This window comes from Bufo bufo, chromosome 2 (genome assembly GCF_905171765.1).
Source record: "Bufo bufo chromosome 2, aBufBuf1.1, whole genome shotgun sequence".
Classification (NCBI taxonomy): Eukaryota; Metazoa; Chordata; class Amphibia; order Anura; family Bufonidae; genus Bufo; species Bufo bufo.
Window position 1 is genome coordinate 53,383,542 of NC_053390.1, and position 18,811 is coordinate 53,402,352.

At 43.6% G+C, this 18,811-nt stretch overlaps 1 protein-coding gene across 5 annotated transcripts in view; it reads right to left on the minus strand.

Moving 5' to 3' along the window:
- Positions 1-2,756: 2,756 nt before the first annotated feature.
- The window catches only part of MAPK4 (mitogen-activated protein kinase 4), a 129,527-nt gene continuing 113,472 nt past the window's right edge, over positions 2,757-18,811 (minus strand). For 3 of the 5 annotated variants that reach the window (XM_040421087.1, XM_040421089.1, XM_040421088.1), the window contains exons 4-6: positions 17,244-17,405; positions 4,913-5,114; positions 3,022-3,712 (exon numbers count right to left, since the gene is read on the minus strand). In XM_040421087.1, coding sequence (XP_040277021.1) covers positions 3,022-3,712; positions 4,913-5,114; positions 17,244-17,405 — 1,055 coding nt within the window. Of the gene's footprint in view, positions 3,713-4,912; positions 5,115-17,243; positions 17,406-18,811 lie in introns of all 5 variants that reach the window. The other 2 variants (XM_040421091.1, XM_040421090.1) reach the window with 1 other exon arrangement.

The window sequence follows — 18,811 nt, forward strand, 5'->3', positions numbered from 1 at the left end:
AGAGTTATTAGAGCTGTTTACCGGTAATTCATATTTTTATTACAGTTATCTAAAACCTTATTTGAAAAGTCAGCAAAACTGTAGTGAAATCAGTACAAAGCAGCAGAATATTTTTACAAAAAAACGGAAAATCTATCCTGTCCGTTTTTTAGACTCCTCATTGTTTGAATGAATCTAAGTGAATAAAATTGTTATCGCCTACTAAAGGTCAGGCAGGAAATCAGAAAATCCAGAAAACATTTGATTTTGGCTGGTTCTACAGTACATGGACATAACATGGGCCACAGTTTAAACTCTGTATTCCAGCCTCAATACCGAGACCCTCCCCCGTGATTCTACTGAACCCAACTCACAGTACATCTTCATCGGATACTATGGATATGTCTGTGAAGGTTCTCATTCATCCAGGTTGTGGTATATCAGTAGTAATAAGTCAGTAATCACTAGACATTTGACTGGCCTTCTCAATTAGAATGAATTGTACAAGTAATCTCTGGCATTAAATACTGGTGACTCATCGTTCAGTCAGTATAATCTGTTTATCATAATCAATACAAGGTCAAGGACCTCATAAAGGTAAGACTGTAGATTGCATTTGCATGACTTAAGCTATTGGGTATGATTATTCTGCCTGGGGACAGGTGTTAGAACAGCCTTGTAACAGCATCTTAGACACAGAGGAGGACTAGTTCAAAAGAGATGTGAAATAAGCAATTTATGTTAAATTGGAGAAACCAAGCTTGAAGAGAGGTGGAGGGGTGCGACATCTATTGTCTACCACTTACAATGCTGTTCTAACACCTCTCCCGAGGCAGTTTAATCACACCTAATAGTTTCATTCAAGCAAATGCAACCAACATCTTACCTCCCTAACATCCCTCTCCTCGTGTTGATTATGATGAAAAATTTATGCTGACTGAAGGGTGAATCTGCAGTATTTAATGCAGAGGATTCCTTGTTCAAGTCATTCTAATTGAAAAAGCCTGTGGGATGAATAGAGAAATGACTTCAGGAAAAAAAGAGAAAATACAAGAAGACCAGTTCCTCTGACTTTTTAGTACTGATGTTCTACGGATATCTGAGTTGCGTGCAATTAGTACGGCGGGCCATATTACAACAATGTGAAACCAGCCTTTGATTAACTTGCTCAGGATTTAGCTATTCAAATGATTTTATGAATTAAAGGGATATTACAGTTTCAGCTAATGAAAGTTATTCCTTATACTGTATGACAGTCAGCTGGCTATGTCCGCCACTGCCCTACTCTCCCCTGCAGGCATGATACCCACGCTACTCACAATGCTGCTGCCTCTGGCTCCTTAGGACGTGCCTCTTAAACGGCCAGTGCGTGTGCTTCCAAATCTTCTTCCAGCCTATGGCTGTGGGTCCTTGGGTATTTAAGGCACCCTCCCCAGTCAGAGGGTGCCTGAGCTTTAGGTTCCCTGGTGACCAGCAAAGGTGTTCTGATAGTCTTGTGCTTTTGAGATTTACCAGTGTTTATCCGGCGTTTCTTCCCCTCTGTGCTCCAGCTTGCACCTGCCCGTGTCATCCAGCATTTCTAGTTTCAGTTCTGTCTGTGTTTAAGCGAACCCTGTTCGTCTGCCTCATCTGTGTTCCTGCCAAGTGTCTAGTCTGCCTATGCTTTAAGTATGCAATTTTCTGATGTACCAATTCCCTACACTTTTCAAGATCTTTGCTTGCTGCCATTACGCAAAGGATAACATTCATCTGCTGAAAATAGACTATCCTTTCAAATATTCTATATGTATATATTAAAATCCAATAAATATCAAAAACAATGAAAACTGTACTTTGTTAATGTTTAACATCAGAAATAATTTTTGAAATATCAGGTTATATCATTTAGAATACAATCGGGTTAGCAATGAAAATGGCAATTGGCAATTGGAAATGGCAATAGTTTGTAGAATATATTTCCGTGCTGCAAATATACAACCTACATAAGCTTTTACTTTGTATATTTTTTATCACCCAATTCAATTTACGTTTGAAGTTTTAAATTAAGGGTTAAAACGTCTATAACAATGAAAAAAACTGCCCCCCCCCCCCTATGCTCTCAATATATTATTAATATTATGTTAAAATTTGCTTTAAATTCTGAACACTTTCTATCTTTTGGATACTTTTGGACACAGTGATAATATATAATCTTTTTACGTTATGGTACATTTTAGTTGGTGAAATTTTGATAGATGATATATAAGAGCCTAAGGAGTCAACGTAGTATCAGGAAATCTCTGATCAATTGTATCTGCACCAGAAAAATCAATAAATGCTATCTCCTTTCATCAAGTATTACTGTAAAGCCTCCTGCACACGAACGTGTGCTGCCCGTTTCCGTATTGCGGACCGCATTTGGGGATCCGCAATACACGGGCACCGTTCCGTGTGCAATCCGCGGACCCATTCACTTCAATGGGTCCGCAAATCCGGAGATGCGGAACTGTGCGGAATGGAAGCACAGAACCCTACGGAAGCACTACGGAGTACTTCCGTGGGGTTTCGTCCCATACTTCTGTTCCGCAAAAAGATAGAACATGTCCTATCTTTTTGCGGAACGGCCCGATCGTGGACCCATTCAGGGGAATGGGTCCGCCATCTTCTGCGGCTGCCCCACTGTCGGGGTTCGAGCATTGCTGCCTGCAATTTGCGGGCCACAGCACGGCCACGGGGTGCACACATTCGTTTCCAGGAGGCCTAAGGCATCAAATATTGAGCAGTAATTTTTGCGAGCCTTTAAATAAAAGGCATTAAGTTTTGCTATGCAATGAGGTTACATCAGCCGTATACAGATACTAAGAAAAATGTGACCGCCTTCAATCTCAACTGTTATCTGAGATGTTTGAGGTGTCTTTGTAGGTTACATCATATCATCGATACAAGATGCAATATCTTGGCTTTAAAAAATGTGCTCAGTGGAGTTTTCCATCATACTGCCCACAAATTATCGTAAATACTTTAGCAAAATAATCCCATACAATGGTCCAACCACCACTTGTCCTACCACCTGTCCTTCTGAAATACTTCCTTCTGTGCTATATCATTCGGGTGTTCGGAAATACAAGCCCCGTTGATATCGTTGAGTTTGTTGTCTGCCATTTCTTCTTGGCTAGTACATAATTTGAGTGCCCTGGTAATAAAAACATCCAGATCAAAAGAAGATTCAGCATTCTTAGCGATATCCCTTGGAGTGTGAGGAGGAGGACATGGTTGACACTGTTCATGGTCCTCTTGTGTCTCAGAAACAGGGCTCGCTGGACATTCAAGACCTATCTGGGTGCTCTTGACCCACTGAGCAATTTCCAAAAAGAGGTTGGATGGCTCTTCTTCCCGTGCAAGGTCACCTGTGGGTGGGATAGTGGTTTGTTTCCAGGTGGAAAGATCTAATATTAGTTTAGGTTCTGAATAGTGGTGGGGTTTGTTGTCTCTCCATAGTAGTTTATCCAGATAGGATGGAGACCCTACTTTATACTCACATGACCTTCCACAATCTCCCTCGAAAACCCGGTCCATTGAGGAGTGGGATTGTTCTAGGAACCTTTCTGAGCTACTTTGAGAGTATTTTCGAGGATCAACTTGAGCTTCTTCTGCCTGGGATCCTGACCCCGCACGGGGATCACGTTGGACATCACTCATACCAAGGCTCTGATCTTGTCTCCAGTCCATGTCCGAGGATAAACTCACTTGATACCTATGAAAAAAAAATTATAATTAGAGATAAAAAGAAATCTATTTCTTCTTTTTGATTTTTTTGGTTTCAATTTTTTGATTGCAGGTTTGTTTAAAACGGTCACCACATTATCTATGCTATGTTGTTGGAGAACTACAGCTGTACCTCTGGCAATGAACTGGAGAACCTCAATGTAAACTTACTGACTTTAACGTTAGTTGGAGGTATTCCAGAGAAGAGCTGTGCTTGACAGTGCTGCTCTAGCTCTCGATTTCTTTACTTCAGGTCCCATCCTTCTATTAACATATAATTTTTTACTAGGGTTGACCACCCCTTCAATAAAGTAGCCAATGTATGCATGTATCCAACGTACCAAAAATGTTCCACCAAAAAAATCACTATTGGGTCTACCCATTCTCATGCGGAGTGGACTTCCCTCCCCATGTAATGGTTAGAACCTGACACTAAGCACTAAAAATGTTGTCAGGAAAGAGCTGAAGAAAATGACTGACCATAAACATTAGTCTAAAGCTGATCAAAATGGACGATTTCCTCTATATTTAAAAATTTTGGCCAACGGTCACTAGCATTTGACTATATATAGTGCAATTGGCTGCTATACGAACAACTGTTTTGTAAAATAACTTTCCTCAGAGAACAACTGTTTGTCCTTTGCTTGACATCACTGAACATGTGTGGCCAGTTTGCACCGTTGTAGTGGACTAAATGGAGTATGGTCATGTCTGGAAAATAATTGGTAACCAGATAATTGTTCCTTCAACAAGTGTTCAACCACCAACCTACTTCTATCTAAAGTGTATGGCCACCTTTGGAGATGTCATCACATGTATACCCTGCCAGAAAGGGCATATTCCATCCACCAAGGTGGATACAGAAGCTCCCAAGTCAAGATGGAACACATTTTTAAAGAGTTGTCCCAGTGGTCGTCAAGAACATTTATTGTGTCTCTTGACTTCACTGTTCTGCTCTACATTACATAATCATTAGTGGTATAATAGCGCTCAAGGTCCATGCACTAGCATTTTTTACCATTAAAAAAACACCAGAATAAGTGCTTATGATCAAAAAATTGCTGAAAATAAAACAGGCGCAACAATTTGTCACTAAAATCACAAAAGTGCAGAAAAATGCCACTAAAAATCTTTGCATTAAAGCAGCCTAAGAATGACTTTTTAAATATGGAGGACAACCAAATCCCACCTGTCCCAGTTGGATAACTGGCTCTGACTTGCTTCCATTAGTAAAATATCATCAATTTCATCCTCAATGCGGAAGGGGTGCATGGATATTGGCTCATCCTCCGGACAGGAATATGGAGTCATATATGGATGCTGTAGTGCGGCTTCAGCTGTCAAACGGTCCATTGGGTTGAAGGTCAAAATCTTCTCCAAGAAATCGATGGCTAAGGATAAAAAATAGGAAAAAAAGCTTATACAGTGTTATCAAAAGATGTGGAAGTTTATAACAATTAGCATACACAGGTTACAAAACATTAAAATCAAATGTTAGCCCAGATATAGTACTGGGCACGGTAACAGACCCTAATAAAAACCTACTCAGTATACAATAAACATCCCTACACAAAAAACAACTGAGACTAAACAGGTTACAAATAAAAAATATATTTTTTATTAAATAAAAAGAGACATGATTCATTAAATGTAAAGTGTAGTCTACCCCTGAGGAAATAATATCAAAATACATGTACGAGGGAAATAACAGGGATGCTATATCCCAATAGAAAATCATAATTGATGAAGTAATAAACTGATTCTTATGAATTCGTATATAAGAAAGCATGAATACATAGTTCTCAGTACACTAATAATATTAAAGTGCATGTGCAAATGTACAAACAAGTCGTTCCCTCATATATAGTGACAAACAAGTGTTACATGCCCATTATAGGGAAATACATATGTGAGGGAAGCAACGGGGGTCCTATGAACACAAAAACCCACAAAGGAACCATAAGTGGCAAAATAACTAATTAAATCTTATGAATTCATATATGGAAGAGGATAAATACAGAGTCGCTAACATAATAATGATGTTAAAGTGCATGGGCAAACATATAACTGAGTTAACAAGTGTCACGACTGTGACTGATCCAGACAAGTCTGGGAGGAGAAGGTCGCAGCGACTTGCTACTCGCGATAGCTTGTGAGTTTGCTCCGTGGTTCAGGGTATGTCATCCGGGTTTTGCCTTGTGAACCTTTTTGTCCTGACTGGGAGTTTGTAGGCATCCTTCTCAGGTGAGTCCTGTCTGCCACTCCCAGCTACTATATTAGTTTCAGTTTCACTTGCAGTCATTGCCAGATATAGTCCTTACTTCCAGTTCTATTCTGACCTTTGAAGGAGATCGTTTGATGGTGTTGCTGTGGAGCTCTTGTCCGGCGTGGACTGTCGTGATTGGGATCGCCTTCTCTGCTCGTGACTGGATAAGTCTATCTCTGCTATAGTTTGTTTGTTGCTGTCTTCTCCTGCTGTTCTCCTAGACATGAGTGATGGTGACTAGTGCTCCCATCAGCCTTTCCCCACTCTAGGCTTGTTAGGGTGACTGAGGGTTTAGGCATCCTGCTCGCCGCACAGGTTCACACCCCGTCTAGGGTATCAGGGCAGACGTGCCAGCTTAGGGTTAGTCAGGGGTGGCCATACTATTCCCATCCGTAGATAAGGGTCCCCCTTCCCCTCCGTCTGGTGCGACACGACTGCTGCTGGGATAGCGGTCGCGACAGTATATCTTACCTTTTAAAAAAAAAAAAAAAGTGACATTTCTTTTTTTTTTGCTTGCTGTTTTGCTTTGTATTTTACTGTTCCACTATGGATCCGGTTACAGTTTTGGCGAAACAATTACAGGGATTATCCCTTGAAGTGGCAGGATTATAAGCAACAGTGCTGCAGCAGCAATCCTTGGGTTCCACTGTTGCTATGGGAAACCAAGGTACTCCTGAGCCAAAAGTGGCTTTACCTGATAGGTTCTCAGGAGGGAGAGACCAATTTGTAACCTTCAGAGAAGCTTTCAAATTGTTCTTCAGGTTACGCCCTAGATCAGTGATGGCTAACCTTGGCACTCCAGCTGTGGTGAAACTACGACTCCCAGCATGCTCCATTTATTTCTATGGAGTTCTGAGAGCAGCCAAGCAAGGGGGGCATCTTGGGAGTTGTAGTTTTACCACAGCTGGAGTGCCAAGGTTAGCCATCACTGCCCTAGATCCTCCGGCGGTGAGGAACAACGGGTGGGCATTGTAATTTCTCTCCTGCAAGGAGATCCGCAGGCTTGGGCTTTCTCCCTACCATCAGACTCTCTGGCCTTACGATCAGTGGAGGAGTTTTTTGAAGCCCTGGGTCTCGTATATGATGACCCGGACAGGGTCTCACTGGCTGAGTCTAAGCTACGTAGACTTCGGCAAGAGAACCGGTCTGCTGAACTATATTGTTCCGAATTCCGTAGGTGGGCTACTGATACGTTATGGAACGACTCGGCCCTTAGGAGTCAGTTCTGCCAGGGGTTGTCTGAAAAATTAAAAGACGCGCTGGCGGTATACGAGGTCCCTGGGTCTCTGGAGGCTGCTATGTCTCTGTCCATAAGAATCGACAGACGACTCAGGGAGAGACTATTAAATTTTACGGAGGCCTCTATAGGGCAGGGATCGGTTTGTTATGATCCAGTCTAACCAATGCAAATAGGGGGCGCCACTAGACGGGTGAATCCTCCTAAGTTCCGCTGTAGGTCAGAGGTTTGTTTTCGTTGTGGGGGGAGGGGTCATTTTGTAAAGGTTTGTCCCTCAGAACCCAAGAGACCACAAACAAAGGAGCCGCCGGAAAACTAGAGTCCCCAGATTGTGCGGAGGATAACAGTCTGGGCGTATTCGTTTCCTCCATACGCATGTCTCAGTTTTTGTTGTCCGCTACCGTTGAGGCGGGCAATAAGACTGAGATCTGTTCCGTCTTTTTGGACAGTGGGGCGGGGGTCAACTTGGTGGATTCACGGTTTGCTCAGGCTCTGGGTTTTACTCCAGAACCGATACGCAGAACTATTCCTGTTTTTGCCATCGACTCCTCCCCTCTTACTCAGAAAGAGTTAACTCAGATCATTCATAATATCCATCTGCAGGTAGGGGACCTCCATAAAGAGCATATCTCGTGTTATGTCCTGGACGGTCTTCCGGCTCCTATGGTATTGGGGCTTCCCTGGCTGGTGACTCACAATCCAGTGGTGGATTGGCAGGCCGGGGAGATTGTGGAGTGGAGTGAACATTGTAAGGACAACTGCTTGAGTAGTAGGTGCTCTACACTCTCTGTAACATCTTTACCTGCCTTTCTGTCAGATTTTATGGATGTGTTCTCTGAGAAGGGTTGTCAGGGGTTACCACCTCATCGTCCATATGATTGCCCGATTAAGCTATTACCTGGGGCAAAACTACCTAAAACCCGGTTATACAATCTTTCCGGCCCGGAGAGGAAGGCTATGAAAGATTATATTTCGGAGAGTTTGGCTAAGGGACACATCAGACCCTCTTCTTCACCTGTGGCTGCAGGGTTCTTTTTCATTAAAAAGAAAGATGGGGGCCTACGTCCTTGCCTGGATTTCCGGGAATTAAACCGGATAACTATCCGAGATCCCTATCCTCTTCCTCTCATTCCCGACCTCTTTAATCAGGTTGCTGGTGCTAAATGGTTCTCCAAAATGGATCTCAGAGGAGCCTATAACCTGGTTCACATCAAAGAGGGGGATGAGTGGAAGACGGCTTTTATTACCCCGGAAGGGCATTATGAAAATCTGGTCATGCCATTTGGTCTTACTAATGCGCCTGCGGTATTCCAACATTTTGTCAACGATATTTTTAGTCACCTTATCGGGAGATTTGTTGTGATATATCTTGATGACATCCTGGTCTATTCCCCGGATCTGGATACACATAAGATCCATGTGAGACAAGTGCTGCAGATATTAAGGGCCAACAAATTGTTTGCTAAGTTAGAAAAATGTGTGTTCGCCGTAAAAGAACTGCCATTTCTGGGGTATGTGTTGTCAGATTCAGGTTTCCGCATGGATCCAGAGAAAGTCCGGGCGATTATAGACTGGGATCTGCCTGAGAACCTGAAGGCATTGCAACGCTTCCTGGGGTTTGCCAATTTTTATAGAAAGTTTATAAAGAACTATTCCTTGGTGGTCAAACCACTGACGGACATGACCCGAAAGGGATCCGATTTTTCCAAATGGTCACATGCAGCCAAAACTGCCTTTGAATCTCTGAAGGAGAGATTCACCTCGGCCCCTATTCTCGTACAGCCAGATGTCTCGCTTCCTTTTATTGTAGAGGTTGACGCATCAGAGGTGGGGGTGGGAGCGGTACTATCTCAGGGCCCGTCCCCTGGTGAATGGCGTCCGTGTGCTTTATTTTCGAAGAAATTGTCTACTGCAGAAAGGAACTATGATATTGGCAACAGGGAACTTTTGGCTATTAATTTGGCTTTTGAGGAGTGGCGTCATTTTTTGGAGGGGGCAGTTCATCCCGTCACGGTGATTACTGATCACAAAAACTTATTATATCTGGAGTCTGCTAAACGTCTCACCCCTAGACAGGCTCGGTGGTCGTTATTTTTTACTAGGTTTAATTTTGTAATAACCTATCGCCCGGGGGCAAAAAATACTAAGGCGGATGCATTGTCTCGAAGTTTTCCTGGAGGGGGTGATGTTGAGGTACCAGAGCCCATTTTGCAAAAGGGGGTGGTGGTCTCTGCATTACACTCAGGTTTAGAGGGGAGGGTGTTGGAGGCTCAGGGGGACGCCCCGGCCTCCTGCCCCTCGGGTAAACTGTTTGTGGCAGAAAATTTACGCCTGGAGATACTAAAAGAACACCATAACTCCACACTGGCAGGGCACCCAGGTAGTAGGGCAACCTCTGAATTAGTGTCTCGTTGGTTCTGGTGGCCTAAGTGGCGCCAGGAGGTGTTGAATTTTGTGTCTGCATGTGCTACCTGTGCTCGTTCTAAGGTAGATCATACTCGTCCGGCAGGGCATCTTTTACCTCTAGCCATCCCCAACAGGCCTTGGACGCACCTATCAATGGATTTCATTACGGATCTACCAGTATCAGCGGGGAAAACTGTTATTCTTGTAGTGGTTGACAGATTCAGTAAAATGGTGCGCTTTATTGCTCTTGCCGCATTGCCTAATGCTAACACACTGGCTCAGGTTTTTATTGACCACATCGTGAAGCTTCACGGGGTCCCTTCCGATATTGTTTCGGATCGTGGTACCCAATTCGTTTCTAAATTTTGGAAAGCTTTTTGTTCTCGTTTAGGGGTTCATCTGTCGTTTTCTTTATCTTTCCATCCACAGTCCAACGGTCAGACTGAACGTACCAATCAAAACCTAGAGACATATTTGAGATGCTTTGTTTCCGAAAATTAGGAGGAATGGTCATCTTATTTACCGTTAGCCGAGTTTGCCATTAATAATCGTCGTCAAGAATCCACCGATAAGTCACCATGTTTTGGTGCGTATGGTTTCCATCCTCAGTTTTGTACGTTTAGTGAGGGGGGGCCGTCTGGGATTCCCGAGGAGGAACGATTTGCGTCTTCACTTTCTTCAGTGTGGCAGAGTGTGCAAGAAAGTTTGAAGAGAATTGGTGGTAGATACAAACGTGTGGCTGATAGGAGGCGCTCTGAAGGTCCGGACCTTGGGGTGAATGACTTGGTGTGGTTGTCTACCAGAAATATCAAGTTGAAGGTTCCCTCGTGGAAATTAGGTCCGAGATTTATTGGTCCTTATAGGGTAATTAAGATCATTAAACCCGGTGGCTTTTCGTCTGGAGCTACCTCAGACTCTAAGGATCCATAATGTCTTCCACAGATCTCTGCTTAAGAGATATGTAGAACCTCCTGAACCATTGCCACTACCGCCTCCACCGGTGGTTGTTGATGGCAGTCTTGAGTTTCAGGTAGAAAAGATTGTTGACTCACGATATGTTCGCTGCTCTCTTCAGTACCTGGTGCACTGGAGAGGTTATGGTTCCGAAGAGAGAATGTGGGTTCCAGCTTCAGAGATAAAAGCGGACAGACTCATTCGGGCTTTTCATAGCTCCCATCCGGAGAGGCCTGGTCTTGAGGGTCCGGGGGCCCCTCGTAGAAAGGGGGGTACTGTCATGACTGTGACTGATCCAGACAGGTCTGGGAGGAGAAGGTCGCAGCGACTTGCTACTCGCGATAGCTTGTGAGTTTGCTCCATGGTTCAGGGTATGTCATCCGGGTTTTGCCTTGTGAACCTTTTTGTCCTGACTGGGAGTTTGTAGGCATCCTTCTCAGGTGAGTCCTGTCTGCCACTCCCAGCTACTATATTAGTTTCAGTTTCACTTCCAGTCATTGCCAGATATAGTCCTTACTTCCAGTTCTATTCTGACCTTTGAAGGAGATCGTTTGATGGTGTTGCTGTGGAGCTCTTGTCCGGCGTGGACTGTCGTGATTGGGATCGCCTTCTCTGCTCGTGACTGGATAAGTCTATCTCTGCTATAGTTTGTTTGTTGCTGTCTTCTCCTGCTGTTCTCCTAGACATGAGTGATGGTGACTAGTGCTCCCATCGGCCTTTCCCCACTCTAGGCTTGTTAGGGTGACTGAGGGTTTAGGCATCCTGCTCGCCGCACGGGTTCACACCCCGTCTAGGGTATCAGGGCAGACAGGTGCCAGCTTAGGGTTAGTCAGGGGTGGCCATACTATTCCCATCCGTAGATAAGGGTCCCCCTTCCCCTCCGTCTGGTGCGACACGACTGCTGCTGGGATAGCGGTCGTGACAACAAGTAACAAGTATCACATACACATTGTAGGGAGGGGTTCACCTCAGGAGAGCCGCACACCCCGACGCGCGTTTCGGTGATGCCTTCCTCTGGGGGGCGCGCTCTGCTGAGGTGAACCTCCCTACAATGGGTATGTGATACTTGTGTGTTACGCTATATGATGGAACAACTCAGTTATATGTTTGCACATGCACTTTAACATCATTATTATGTTAGGGACTCTGTATTTATCCTCTCTGATATATGAATTCATAAGATTTAATTAGTTATTTTGCCACTTATGGTTCCTTTGTGGGTTTTTGTGTTCATAGGACCCCTGTTGCTTCCCTCACATATGTATTTCCCTATAATGGGCATGTAACACTTGTTTGTCACTATATATGAGGGAATGACTTGTATGTACATTTGCACATGCACTTTAATATTATTAGTGTACTGAGAACTATGAATTCATATATAAGAAAGCATGAATACATAAGAATCAGTTTATTACTTCATCAATTATCATTTTCTATTGGGATATAGCATCCTTATGATCCCTGTTATTTCCCTCGTATATGTATTTTGATATTATCTCCTCAGGGGTAGACTACACTTTACATTTAATGTATCATGTCCCTTTTTATTTATGTCACATTGTGTATTTAATAAAAATATACATTTTTTTATTTGTAACCTGTTTAATATCAGTTGTTTTTGTGTAGGGATGTGTCTAATTTGTGCACCACTTTCTCTTAACCCCTTAAGGACCGGGCTCATTTTCACCTTAAGGACCAGGCCATTTTTTGCAAATCTGACCAGTGTCACTTTAAGTGCTCATAACTTTAAAACGCTTTGACTTACCCAGGCCGTTCTGAGATTGTTTTTTCGTCACATATTGTACTTCATGACACTGCTAAAATTGGGTCAAAAAAGTGATTTTTTTTCATAAAAAAATACAATTTTTACCAAAAATTTTGAAAAATTAGCAAATTTCAAAGTTTCAGTTTCTCTACTTCTGTAATACATAGTAATACCCCCAAAAATTGTGATGACTTTACATTCCCTATATGTCTACTTCATGTTTGTAGAATTTTGGGAATGATATTTTATTTTTTGGGGATGTTACAAGGCTTAGAAGTTTAGAAGCAAATTTTGAAATTTTTCAGAAATCTTCAAAATCCCATTTTTATGGACCAGTTCAGGTTTGAAGTCATATTGTGAGGCTTAGATAATAGAAACCTCCCAAAAATGACCCCATTCTAGAAACTACACCCCTCAAGGTATTCAAAATTGTTTTTTCAAACTTTATTAACCCTTTAGGTCTTCCACAAGAGTTAATGGCAGATGGAGAAACAATTTAGGAATTTCTATTTTTTGGAAAATTTTCCAATATAATCAATTTTTTCCAGGAGTAAAACAAGGGTTAACTGCCAAACAACACTCAAAATGGGTTGCCCTGATTCTGTAGTTTGCAAAAACACCCCATATGTGGTCGTAAACTACTGTTTGGCCGAACGGTAGCACATAGAAGGAGGGGAACACCATATGGGTTTTGGAAGGCAGATTTGGCAGGACTGGTTTTGTTTATACCATGTCCCATTTGAAGCCCCCTGTTGCACCCCTAGAATAGAAATTTCAAAAAAGTGACTCCATCTAAGAAAGTACACCCCTCAAGGTATTCAAAACTGGGTTTACAAACTTTGTTAACCCTTTAGGTGTTCCACAAGAGTTAATGGCAGATGGAGAAACAATTTTGAAATTTCTATTTTTTGGAAAATTTTCCAATATAATCAATTTTTTCCAGGAGTAAAACAAGGGTTAACTGCCAAACAACACTCAAAATGGGTTGCCCTGATTCTGTAGTTTGCAAAAACACCCCATATGTGGTCGTAAACTACTGTTTGGCCGAACGGTAGCACATAGAAGGAGGGGAACACCATATGGGTTTTGAAAGGCAGATTTGGCAGGACTGGTTTTGTTTATACCATGTCCCATTTGAAGCCCCCTGTTGCACCCCTAGAATAGAAATTTCAAAAAAGTGACTCCATCTAAGAAAGTACACCCCTCAAGGTATTCAAAACTGGGTTTACAAACTTTGTTAACCCTTTAGGTGTTCCACAAGAGTTAATGGCAGATGGAGAAACAATTTTGAAATTTCTATTTTTTGGAAAATTTTCCAATATAATCAATTTTTTCCAGGAGTAAAACAAGGGTTAACTGCCAAACAACACTCAAAATGGTTGCCCTGATTCTGTAGTTTGCAAAAACACCCCATATGTGGTCGTAAACTACTATTTGGCTAAACGGCAGGACATAGAAGAAGGGGAACACCATATGGTTTTTGGAAGGCAGATTTTGCTGGACTGGTTTATTTACACCATGTACCCTTTCAAGCCCCCTGATGCACCCCTAGAGTAGAAACTCCATAAAAGTGACCCCATCTAGGAAACTACGGGATAAGGTGGTTGTTGTTCTGGGACTATTTTTGGGGTAAATTTGATTTTTGGTTGCTCTATATTACTCTTTTTTGAGGCAATGTAACAAAAATTTAAATTCTAAAATTGTTTCTACATTCACTATTTGGTTTTGTGGAACACCTAAAGGGTTAACATAGTTTGTAAAGTAACTTTTGAATACCTTGAGGGGTGTAGTTTCTTAGATGGGGTCACTTTTTTGGAGTTTCTAGTCTAGGCTACATCAGGGGGGGCTTCTAATGGGACATGGTGTCAAAAAAAAAACTGTCCATCAAAATCTGCCTTCCAGAAACCGTATGGAGTTCCCTTCGTTCTATGCCCTGCCGTGTGGCTATATAACCATTTACGACCACATATGGGGTGTTTCTGCAAACTACAGAATCGGGGCAATAAATATTTAGTTTTGTTTGGCTGTTAACCCTTGCTTTATTACCGGCAAAATGGATTCAAATTGAAATTTTGCCCAAAATGGGTGTTTTGGCACCGTTTTTATTTTATATTTTTAACACCGTTCATCCGAGGCGTTTGGTCAAAAGTTATTTGTATAGCGACGACTTTTACGCACGCGACGATGCCCAATATGTATGGCTCTCAGTCTTTGGAGACACTAAGCAGGCATCCTAAAACTGCGGCCCTCCAGATGTTGTAAAACTACAATTCCCACCATGCCCTGCTGATGGCTGTAGGTTGTCTGGGCATGCTGGGAGTTATAGTTTTACAACATCTGGAGGGCCGCAGTTTGAGGATGCCTGCACTAAAACTAATATTTTTTGGGGAAAGAAAAATTGTTTCCGTGTCTCCAAAGTCTGAGAGCCATAGTGTTTTATGTTCTCTAGTGGACTGTTGAGGATTATAAAAATTTAGTACTCCATGGAAGTGTGATACTCCCTGAAGCAATTGATAACGCAGAGGCCCGGATGATCTGGGCACGTGTCACATTGAGTAGTGGTGTCCTTCCGTATCCCCCTCTTGTGACACACTCTGCACTTTTTTTGGGTTCGTCCCTTCTTTCCAGTATGGGGGACCACACCTGTAAAGTGTTGGCCAGGGACGATCCGGGCGCCTCCAATTCCCGAGGTACTCCGGCCTGCTATTTCCCGGTCCGAAAAGATCAGGTCCTTGAGGACTGCCTCATAGAATTGGAGGAATGTCCCTGTGCTGCCAGCGCTTCGGGATAGTACAAAAAAGTGTTGTACATGGCAACCTGTACCAAGTAGACCGCAACTTTTTTGTACCATGCCCGGGTTTTGCGCGTGGCGTTATATGGCGTGAGGACTTGATCAGAGAGATCAACTCCTCCCATATACCGATTGTAGTCGACGATACAATCGGGCTTGATGACCGTTGCCGCGGTACCTCGCACAGGGACTGGGGTGGTGCCGTTACCGTGGATTGTGGACAGCATAAGGACATCCCTCTTGTCCTTATACCTGACCAGCAACAGGTTTCCACTGGTAAGGGCACGGGTCTCACCCCTGGGGATAGGTACCTGGAGGGGGTAGGCAGGGAGGCCGCGTTGATTTTTCCGCACGGTCCCACAAGCGAACGTGGATCTGGCGGCAAGGGACCTGAACAAGGGAATGCTGGTATAAAAGTTATCCACGTACAAGTGGTAACCATTATCCAGCAGTGGGTACATAAGGTCCCACACGAGTTTCCCGCTAACACCCAGAGTGGGGGGACATTCTGGGGGTTCAATACGGGAATCTCGCCCCTCGTACACACAAAATTTGTAAGTGTACCCTGAGGCACTCTCACAAATTTTGTATAGCTTCACGCCATACCTCGCCCGCTTTGTGGGAATATATTGGCGGAAACTGAGTCTCCCCTTGAACGCAACGAGAGACTCATCAACCGCGACCTCCCTTCCAGGTACGTAGGCCTGCTGAAATGTGGCCCCAAAGTGATCGATGACCGGCCGTATCTTATACAGCCGGTCATAGGCAGGATCACCTCGGGGTGGACATGCTGCATTATCGGAATAATGCAGACATTTCCGGATGGCCTCAAACCGGTGACGTATCATGACCATACTGTACAGTGGGGTCTGGTATAGGACGTCCCCACTCCAGTATTGCCTGACACTGGGTTTTTGGACTAGACCCATATGCAGCACGAGGCCCCAAAATGTCCTCATTCCGGCTGCACTGACCGGCGTCCAGCCACCGGGTCTAGCCAAAACTGAGCCTGGGTTTTGAGCGACGAACTGTTGGGCGTACATATTCGTCTGCTCCACCATCAAATTCACCAGTGGGTTACTGAAAAAAAAACTGGGTGGCAGGAGGGGTCTGGGTTAGGGTTAGATGGATAGATGGAGGTTTGGAATAAAAGTACTTTTTCTTTTTTTTTTCCTAACTTACTTTTCCCTTCTTTCCCTGCCTAACGGTGCCTCTCCCTCACTGACTCTAACCTACCTGGGTGGCGATGGGTGCAGGAGGGTGATGGATGGCGATTAGGGGGACACAGGAGCTGGTGCTGGACGATGCTGCACGGTCAGGGTGCTGGACAGGAAGAGGAGGGGAGAGAGGAGCACAGGAAGTTTGAATCTCGCGCCTCTCTCCCCTGCACCAATCAGCACCCTGGACAGCGGCATTCAGCACCAGAGCCAGCACCGCCTCTTCAAATCCTCGGACTGCGATAGGTGGTGTATAATTACGCCAACGATCGCAGTCTTTTTCCGGTTCATCGGGTCACAGGACCCCCGAATGGACCGGAAACGCAGAAAACCGCAGGTCTGAATTGTCCTGCGGTTTTCTGCAATCGCCGATACGGGGGGGTCAAATGACCCCCCCCCCCCTGCATTGTTACGGGATGCCGGCTGAATGATTTCAGCCGAAATCCCGTTCCGATTAACCCCCGCGGCGCCGGAATTACGATTTTAAGTCAGGACGTACCGGTACGTCCTGGGTCCTTAAGGACTCGGGAAATAGGGCGTACCGGTACATCCTAGGTCCTTAAGGGGTTAAAGGGGTTCTTCAACTTCTTAATGGAGTATGTTCTTCTAAAATGTGGCAGATCTTCGGGACCTTGGATAGGTGTATACAGTGGTATCCAAAATCACTGACCAAGTCTGGAGCTTATTACTGGATAAATAGTAAGCATAAAAACCAGAACCCAGTCTATAATGGAGAATATGCCCAAAACCTTGGATAATTAACAAGATGATTGATGGATAATTAACAAGATGATTGAATAAGAAGTTGAGGTGTCTTGTGTCTGATCTATTGGTGGATGAACATCTAGAGTATGTTGACCCGATAACCAAAAGACCCTCACCTTCCAGGTTCATCTCTGGCAGAAGTTTCCTCAGTGGCCTCTTGACTTTCCAGTTGGAGTTGACAAATGATGGCATCACTTTCAGCAGCTCTTCCTTGTCTTCTTTGTGAATGACGGGAATTGTGTCCAAAATCTGTTGCATCTGCTCCAGTTCATGACTACCTGGAAGAGCACAGAGAACATACAGTTATCAATAATTCAATGGGAGTCTTCGATACCATTCCACAGTAGATCTGTGGCTGGCCATACACCTTCAATATCTGCTGAACACTCGTTCAACCAACAGTTATTTCTGTTACACCCCATACACTTGCCTCGGCTTCGTCATGCCTCGGCTTCGTCATGCGTGTGTTCTCAATAGGGAGAGGGAAAAAAAAAAAACGCTTCCAGACTTCTCTCATGGTGGCCCATCTCTCTTGTACACAAAAGGGCTAAGCATGATGAATTCATGAACATGTGTAACCCATCTCGGCAGGTTTGGACAACATTCATCTAATGCATCTAAAAGGCATTTTAAGGGCTCCAGAATTTGATGACTTTTCCTCAGGAGAGGTCATCAATATCAGACCAGTGGGGTCCTTTCACTGGAATGGCAGCCGAGCTGCAGTGACCCAGCACGGCCACTACACGGAGAATAGAGCTCTCTGCTTCCGACACCATTCTGGGTGGTAATTCCAGTACAGAGAACAACTGATCAGTGGGGGTGTCGGGCGTCGGACCTCTACCGAACTGGTATTGATGACCTATCCTAAGGGCTATATAATGTCTAAATAATACTGCTATACATTTAAAGGGAATGTGTCATCAGAAAATGATCCATGTTTTTATGTTTAACATATTTTTAAAGAATTTTTGATGATGTTATTTTTTATTTTCCATGTCAATATCTATGTTTAAACAAAAAAGATTATATCCTGCAGTTTTCGCACTAGCCACTATGTCTAATAATTGGTCTGTACAGATCACTTTACTGCAGTTATCTGCCTATCTGTCATTCTAATCCTGCCTATAATGATATCACCTCTGTGTATAGATAAGACAGGAGCCATTCACAATAGGCGATCGTCAAATCCTAGTCTTTCCCTGTACAATGACCTCTGCACAGGTCACAGATCATGCCTAGAAAACTCTCCCATAGAAGTCACTGAGGTCCCCTCCTGACCATTGTGTCTATGGACCATGGGGCTGCTGTAAAGCAATTTTCTTAATGCTGTGTAAATGCTGTTAAGAACAGCTCAGGCAAGATGGCCGCCCCCATAATCATGTTCAGGAAATAGAATAAATAAATTTGCAATCAGAAAATAAAAACAGATTAGAAAAAAAAAAAGAATGTGTGTCGTTTTCTGGTTTTAACTGGCAGGAAAAAAAAATTGGTGACACATTTCCTTTAAGACTTATGGTGGTAATACCCCTACAGCAGGGGCAGCCTGTGTAACTATACTGTAGCACACCCCTTAGTCCATCCCTATCCAGTATGAGACTCAACTATATAATCTTTAAACCCCTTAAGTACCGGGCCCATTTTTGGTTTTTATCTTTCTTCCCTATGTTCCAATAGACATAATTTT